Source organism: Sceloporus occidentalis, unplaced genomic scaffold (genome assembly GCF_023333645.1).
Source record: "Sceloporus occidentalis isolate IW3139 unplaced genomic scaffold, rSceOcc1.0.p SCAF_29, whole genome shotgun sequence".
Taxonomy (NCBI): Eukaryota; Metazoa; Chordata; class Lepidosauria; order Squamata; family Phrynosomatidae; genus Sceloporus; species Sceloporus occidentalis.
This window is the reverse complement of record NW_028317009.1, coordinates 8,062,450-8,071,366: the sequence shown is the minus strand read 5'-3', so window position 1 is coordinate 8,071,366 and position 8,917 is coordinate 8,062,450. Positions and strand designations below refer to the sequence as shown.

Below are 8,917 nucleotides of genomic sequence, written 5' to 3'. Positions count from 1 at the left end.
CATTGCTGCCAGCTTTGAAATACAAACTTAAAGGAGATTATTCTTTGCATACAGTGGTTGCCAATAGCATCCTATCCTTTGTAAACAAGACACGGAGCATTCCACGGAGTCAGCTGTTTACATGCGTGTCAAACATCTGTACCTTTTATTCCTAGCGCACCATATCAACGTTTCTCTTTCAATCTTGATTTGGTCATTAAAGAAAGATCCCTAAGCAGAATCTCCGTAACCAGTTTTAATTTCCTTCCCCTACTCTGGCAGCTGGTTAAGAGTAAGTTTCTCTGGAACGCCACCAAGAAGGCATTAAACATCACAAACGCAGGAGACGTAACTTTTCATAAATGTAACTACGTGTTTGTCATCTCTCATACTTCTACATCATATTTGCAGTTTCAAATTGTAATGCGACAAAGTGCCTAGAAATGCATGTGTTGTGCTTTTAGGGAAGGGGATCTAATCCAATGGTGGGATGGGAGGAGTGGGACACCATTAAAGACGAGGAATACATTTTGAAGCAGTTAAGCTATTAATTGTTGCGATAAAGCATAACATAATTAAACGCCAAAGGTGGAGCACTTGCTATGACATCATACGTCTAACCACCTGGTCCTGGCCCGTAATGTTACTTAATTCCCAGGGGCTGTGAACAGTAAAGTTATGCTACAATTTCATAGCCTACGGCAAAGTAAAAAGCTCACAATGCATATGAATTAATGTCCTGGTGTTTTGGGGTCATTACCTAACTATGTATATATGAATATTCTACTTTTAGTGTCCAACATTCTATAGACCTTGGAAAATCAATCTTCCATACATCCCAAAAAGGGACCCTCAAAGTGCCAGACTTAAGTAGATACCCTGTGAAATTATCAAACTTAAATGGATGAAGGATGGATGTATCATGCCATTTTCACATGTTGGTATGTTCCTTCCAATCTAGCTTCACGTTTAATTTTATGATGGACATTATTGACATTATTATTCTTAACTACAAGGTGTTATGTAGCAAACCTTGCTGGAGTTTAAAACAGAATGGCAGTGACTACAGAAAAGAACTCAAATTTCTTGAAAACTAGATGCGTTACCTTAAAACACCAGACCTCATGTCGTGTTAACATGTATTAATCTATTCAGTGTCCTTTCAGATGCTTTCAACAACATCTTTTTTTAAGGTTTTTACTTTGGGACTCCTCGGACGCTAGAAAAATTTAAACATACACAAATTTAGTGGTTGATCCGAAGCTGGAGATTATACTTACCCCATGGAATGTTCTAAGCGCTAGAGATAACGTATATTAGTTATAAGTTCGTCATACATATAATACCTGAATAAAATGCCCCTAAACAACCAGTTTCATAAAGTCTAAACAATTCCTTTTGATGGCATGTTGACTGGTTATGTTGATTTTTTTGGTCAATTTTCTTAAAAGTTATATCTCTTTTGATATATCCCTAGTAACCTGTATTTTGATGGGATTCCCTATCTCTTATGTGGCTATACGAAGAGTATGTCAGCTGGCTCCCTGTTGTGCCCTAAGCCGTCCGACCATGAAGAGGCATTTTGGGAACAACACAGGCTATGTTTAGTTATAAAACACAAGTCTTATAGCCTTACCTAAACAGACAAGCAAGCATTCCTCATTATCCTCTGTATTAACTCCTCTGCAGCTATGGCTAGGTAATGCTTGATGCTACCACCCTCTCTTGGTAGTCAAGATGTGGCATGTTGGGTTGCATCTGACTTAAACAAAGATAGAGATTTTTCAATACAAAAAAAACACACTCACATACAGGGCAAATGATACACAAGCAATAAAAGAGGTTCAGCTGCATTAACAAGAATACACATTTATTAACATTTCTCATAAATGCCCCAAACGGCTGTTTTTATTAATTTACCAGAGTGCAAAAGCGGCCATATATCAGTTCCAAGTGAAAACAGTGTCCTGTTTACAGTATCTTAGCTGCGAGTGACACATAACCTGCCCTGTTCGTCGCAGTATACTAAATGGTATTTGCACCATTGTCCCCAGCGTAAGACCAAGATAATAGCAGAATGAAGCTGGTGTGACTGTATATCTCCTATATTAAGCCACACACGTGTAGTTGGGCTCCTGAACTCACTGTTAGCTATATGGTTGGTTGCCAGGCTCTGCTGGATCTAAATGGAAGTTTTTGCCAGCCTCTTGCCAAGTTGTGTGGAAGCCAAAGGAGACCCAGATGCATCTTCATGCCAACTATCTAATCTACAGTCCTATACTGTCCAAGGTCTGCTGGGTTGTGCCGAGTTTGAGCTGATTATCTCTACAGTAAAACTGCTGCGGGAATGAAAATTGATTTTTGACACAGTTACCTTAAGATAAATGTGTTATTAAGTTAAATCGATAAACCCATCAACAAGGAACACTTATTTTATATTTTTAAAAACATGTGCATCACAAATATAGGCTTTTTCTGGTGACCCTAATAATATCTGTCTCTTCCCTTTAACCTTTTAATTGCCTGTGCTTAGCAATTCTCTCATGCCTCTGGACCCCGGTCATTCACTGACTGTTACTTTGCTTTAACTAAATAACAATAATAATAAAGAAAAAAACAAAACAAAACTCCTTCCTACATAACAAGGGCAGCATTTCCACGACTCGATACATTTGAATCCTTCGTATTGTGTTTCAATAATATTGTCGTTACTGAATGTATCGGTGACTTACATTAAAGAAACCTTTTCTTGGAACAAACATACTGAAAATTGCTCTTCTATTTTTATTTATTTATTTAAAGATGGGCTTTCTGAAGCAGGTGGGACTCTTTGAAGGCACTAGGCACATGAAAAAGGGTTGCGTTTCTTCTCTTTTGCAGGTTAAATATTCTTGAATAAGCCTCAAAACAGAAGATGGTTTTGAGCGGTTGGGTTCATTGTGGCTGCCCCCCCAAAAATTCATCTGAGGAACTGTCCGACAGCAATCTGCTTTTGTTTGATATATGCTTGTTTGGGCAATTAATTCAATTTCAGAGTTTATTCCAAACTATTATATTCAGAGAGAGAAAAAAAGGTCCTGGTTTCTTTTTTAAGGGATGTTTTCCAGTTAAAGAGAAAACAAACATATTCGTTATTCTTTGTTAGATACAAACAGTCCGGTGGGTAAAAAAATAGCAAGTTATAGAAAACAAACAGGTCTCCGCTAATGATTTCCATCGTAAGGTTCCGAGACAGAACCTTAAAGGTTTCCCCAGTTTGTTTCTTTTTAATGGATATCACTTTGAAAAGGTTTTTTTATCGCTAGTTCATGTTTTCTAAGTTGAAATACTTTAGTTCTGTTAATAGAAGCACGGAGGTTTAGTAAATGCAAACTCTTCTCTTCTTCCTAGCATTTGCCGGTACCGCAGGTCCTTCTCAGCGGGTGCGCAGGGATTTTTCGCTACTGAATCTGGATAGCTTCGTGTTCAATGTGCATCTCGGGCTGAAGGGCAGACTGCAGAGGCTCTACTGCCTGGGGGGGAAAAACATAAGCACCGATAAGTACAGCTGGCACTTTATCAAAGGACATTTGTTATCGTACAGCGTTATGACGAATTCTGACAGCCCATAATTTGGGAATTCATAGGAAAACCAGACAAACGAGACAGCCGGGAAACCTCCTTCCATTCACAGGTTTATAGTATGTTCCAGTCAGCTAAAACACACCGCGCTGCGGCCCGCTACGTGTACTTTTATAGACCCCTCTGTGCATATTGTTAATGTAACTACATGGTATACGTTTATATTCAACTTCCCGCTATGAAATGTGGAGCCAAATCCGCTGTTGTATAATGGGGGTTATTCACAAATAGCACTTGTATTTCTGCACTCTGCCCCTGAAATGCTTTTCACAGATAAATAATTGCCCCTCTCTCTCCTCACGGCCCCTCTTGTGTCCGGGGATGCTTTAAAAAAAAAGATGCAATTTGCAAATATAAGGATACATGAGACATTTTATGCATTTAAAGGCATACATACCCTTTCCAACACACCATGGCTGGTCGCCGGGCGCAAATGGCGGCCCCCAGGCCGAGCGGCAGCGCCCACCTGTATGTGGCCGTTTGTGGTAAAAATAAAAGTGGCCACAGCAGGCAAATGCAGACACGAACAAATGGGCTGTAACCTGCATTGTTAAAGTGCCATGCAGTGGTAATGTGGCTGGTTTTGCCCCCGGGCATGCGCTGAACCCTGCGTTACTGAGGATGCGACTAAAACTGACTGACTAAAATTATGGGGCGCAGAGCAGTCAGAGTGAAGCTGAGCAGCCAATCAGCTGCCCTCCCGCCTTTTCTCTTGAGAAGCTGCAGCGAACGCTCCATTTGTCACCTCACCCCTTTGGGTAGAGAATTAAAAAAAGTCGGAAACATGGTCTTATCACCGTAGCAACCAACAGAATGCCCCTGCCATTTGGACCAATCCGTTTTCTGCTGCAGTAATATTATTATTACTTATTGTTTTATATAGCGCCATCGTATTCTGTGGCGCAGTCCAATGGATAAGACCACTTGCAAGAACACGCACATGGGGTGAAAATGGGTGCAGAAAAATAAGATTTCTTGCATTCAACGGAGGAGTTGACGGACATATTGAAATGAGTCCTTATATATTAGGCCCCCCCGCAAAGCCCGACACACTACAGGGGGCCGCCGGCGAGACCTCCACCTTAATGCTCTATCCCCGAAATATCCTTCGCTTCCTCTCTTTCTCGGCCAGTTTGCTGAGACTTCCTATTCCAGGCCCTTCTGATCTCCTTCCAGAAATTCATGAAACCACTTTGATTTTTTTCTCCTTTCTTCATTATATAAGTTTATGGATCTTTTGATCATTGTCTTCGCTGTATACATGAAAGGCTTACATCGTCTGCACCCCCAGTCCAGGTTTAAACTGGATTCGTATGGGAGTGGAGAGCACCCCGGGTCCTTTGCATCACAGACTGCGCATGTCTCGCCTGTCCATTCTCACCATAAATCATGCTATTGCTTAACAGCATTATTATTGGACTTCCAACTATTAGAAGCCCCCGACACCACCACTACTGAAAAACAATGCAATGCTTCCACAACCCCCCGTAAAGCGCTTTTCAGGATGTGCATACTCCTCTTTGTAAATGTGCCCAAAACCACCGCGTACAAAGTTTTACATATATTCCCCATTATCTAATCATCGACACATAATCTGTAAATAATAAACATTGATACAATGTATCCATTCGGATAACCGGATAACTGGCTCAGTATTATCTCTTCTGGCCGAAAAACTACAAATTAGATAAAAACAAGAATTGGCTACAAAAACAGCCCTGCGTGTAACTGGTACTGGGAGGGGATGGAATCCAGCAAAGTATACCGGAGAGAGAAGGAGAGCGAAAGGACTTTATCACTTTATTATTAGCTTTGCCATTTGTAATGTATTATATGAAAATGTATGGCTTTAGTGAATAATCCACGACTTCTCTTCCTCCGTCCGTTATGTTAAAGTGTTGAGGTTATGTCTTGTACACGACTGACTGCAATGTTTTAATAGGCGACGTCAAAGCTCTCTAATTCATATCCACCAAAGAAATAAAAAAGGAACGGGATCATTACTTGGTAAAAAAAACAACCCAGAGGCCATCAAACATGTAAAGAAAGAGTTAATACAGGTCTGGTATCGGGATCACAAGTTAAGTAGAAGTGAGAGCCCAACTTGCCCCGTTCTAAGGCTCTTATTATCTACTTTTACAATTCTTTGTTGGTGCTTTCTCTGATAAAGACATTTTCCAAGATGACCATGTGTTACGTTGATGGCCTTTTGAGATTACTTCCTCTGTATAAATGTAATGAGAAATCTTGGTGTTTCTGGGCATTTTTTTTTCCCCAGTGAGGGCTCCTACCTGGGCAGCGGCCGAAGGCTCTGTCACTGGAGCGAGCTGGACGTACTGGACCTGTATGTCGCTGGCTTGGAGCGGCGACCCGTCGACCACTCCTGTCGTGGGATCAGCCGAGGCCACCGCTATGAGCTGGGCTCCTTGCAGCACCTGCAGGAACGAGAAAGGGATAATAATAATAATCGAGTCTTACCTGAGACCTACACTAACAAGAGAAGTGCATTATATTCATCCGGGGTCACTATTATTTTAAAGCCATTTAACGTCTGCCGAAGAACGTGATCTGATTTTTTACTACACCACGCGGAAGTGATGTAACAAGAACGCAATAAACACATTTCCAGTGGATCTCTGAACACATGGTATGCATCAAAAGGGTCTCTGAATTTCCATACGTATTCCTGAAGATTCTAATTATTTACTTACATCATTCTTTATTGGCTCTTCCTTTTACTATGTTTTGCACTGAAACGGACATAACCCCCTCGTGTACACAGATTTTTGTAAAACAAATGCGTCTCGTTTGAAGTTAGATGGGGTCCGTTGAACCTTCATGTTTTTGGATACCAAATAAATTTAGACTGGTAAATAACACTGCACATCAAGCGATGGGGCAATAAACATCCATAAGGAGAAACAGAATGAGGATGGGAGGGTACACCAGCCTACCAATTATACAGAACCCGCTTAAGCCCCCTTTAAACTCGGAGGGGATGTCATTTGTGGAAATGCAAGAAACCTATAGAATCTCTTACAGCAGTATTCCAGCTCTGTGCGGTTAGAGTTCTAGTTAATGTTATCTAAAGCATATCACAAGAGTCACTCTCCAAGCTTTGTGACATCTACGACTCCATGAGAGGTCTCCTGCCTCGTGAAGACCTCAGGGAACTATATCCAAAGGAGAAAGGGAACGGGACCCAGGGTGTTATTTAGGCCAACGGAGCATAAGCCTCAGAGAGCAACCATAAAAAGGAATTTTACGATACATATAGATTCTTACAAATAATGGGAACTGAGTGTTTTTTTAAATAAGTTTTATTGAGGGGACCAACTGCTCCTTTAAAGAACTTGAAAGAGATCTGAGAAGGAGAGTTGTATATTCAGTGCCAGCCAAATAAGCATACCACAGTAATGATTACAGGGGTGGAATTCCGGAGTAGACAACCACGAGCTCCCAGGAACGGTCAGGAAACCCTGAGCAGCGTATGTACACACCACTCCAGAAACAGGGGGCCGAAGTCTAACCCTTTCACTGCCAGCAGCAGGGATATTAAGCATTCTCTGTGCATAGATCCTGCACAGAACTATAAACGCATTTGTATCAAAACTTCCATTCGCTCGGCCAAAGTCTACTTAAAGTCATGAATGTCTTTCCTGATGGAAATAACTGAACATATCAGAATGGACGGTATCAGTATACACTGTACATTTTTTGGAAGCATGGGTTAATGAAAAGAAAATAAAAATGGTTCTGTATCTGTAAAGAAAGAATTAATACGCTGGAGAGAGAAAGTTCAAACATTTGTACTGACGCGTTATCAAAAGCCTCTGCCAGCACCATATGTGTTTGACTTGGAGTATGGAACCAGGCAGATAGGCTACTGAACATTCCAAGCACAAGTCTATAATACAACACAAACACGGAGCCCCGTGACTTTGGGGGGAGAGCGTGTATAAGCCAGTCTCCTGCTGGGATTCAAATGACTGCACCAAATGTTTGATTGATTGATGGATAAAGCTCTAAGGGGGTTCATACCGCTGTGATGTCATATTATGAACAACCATACATAATGAGCATGCAAACCAATTGTCTGGAAACTATAATAATACCAGCTTGACTGTCTATTATATATATATATATATATATATATATATATATATATATATATATATATATATATATACACATACTTACAGTGAATACAGCCAAATGTATGTACTATTGACTACACATATATTCTTGGGACAAGAGGTGCTGACGTACCATACAAAGTGTAACAACATGTCCATACACTGAGCATACACTACATTCTAGGGCTAACCATATGGAAAGAGAGATATAGTGGTCTAATATGTTGGCCTGGGGTACAAAGGTATAGAATCAATCAATTAACTCTGATAGAGGTACAGTAGAGAATTGGGTCCGGAAGCAACATCTGATGAAATAATGGTCCAAATCTCGGAGTTTGCCGATAGCTGCCAGGTATGCGACGCTCTTAAATTTCACTTAGTGCACATATGGTATTTCTGTGTACCGTCTAAAATATTGGTACTATTGTAAATATTCATTTAATCTTTAGATTTATTTCATGGAATGTTTACATAAGAGGTTGGAAGGTGCCGGCCAGGAATATCAATTTCTCTGCAATAGTGTGGATTTCTGCCCCCTTATTGAACAAAAATATTCCTGGTCTAAATGGGGGGGGGGGGGGAGTGCATTCCCAGTTATTTTTTCCGAGAGCGCAGCAATTCAGAAAACTGCAGGGGCTATGAGACACCTCTTCGGTCAACGCAATATAAAGCCGAACACTTAACGCCCCGAAAAGATTATGGAAGGAATCCCAATACAAAGCAATGGGAAGCATCTGAAATGGATTAAGAGCTGTGAATGTAGGTGAGGAGTAAGCCTGCAGGGAGGCGCGTTGTCTGTTTTGGCTGGAGTGTAAATTGCCATACAGTGAAACGGAGACAAAGAACAGCCTGGGAATGTGAAGAACCAAATGGGGCAAAACGCTATACCTCCACCCAAATATTTGAAGAAAATGGGGAAAAAAAATAACATTTCAACTTTCATAGCTTTAGTCATATAAATGGCAAACATATGGCTCTTGCTGAAGCAGAGCAAACATGACACTGTAGGCAAAGTGTAACATATGCCTCATATGGTGTGAGCTTCTCGACATGGATCCAAGGTACCTCCAGATCACGGGGTCAGATTTATGGTGGGGCATATTATATACACTGAAGGTTTTAATTACTTTAGCTGCTTAAACTTGACCCTGATCAAGAGACACTTGACGTCCCTCGGCTCT

General features: G+C 40.9%; 1 protein-coding gene across 8 annotated transcripts in view; it reads right to left on the bottom strand.

Moving 5' to 3' along the window:
* Positions 1 to 3,419: 3,419 nt before the first annotated feature.
* The window catches only part of LOC149299264 (protein BANP), a 124,411-nt gene continuing 118,913 nt past the window's right edge, over positions 3,420 to 8,917 (bottom strand). For all 8 annotated transcript variants that reach the window (XM_089486401.1, XM_089486402.1, XM_089486406.1 and 5 more), the window contains 2 exons: positions 5,892 to 6,035; positions 3,420 to 3,491 (listed from right to left, as the gene is read on the bottom strand). In XM_089486401.1, the coding sequence (XP_089342527.1) occupies positions 3,420 to 3,491; positions 5,892 to 6,035 (216 nt within the window). The remainder of the gene's footprint in view (positions 3,492 to 5,891; positions 6,036 to 8,917) is intronic.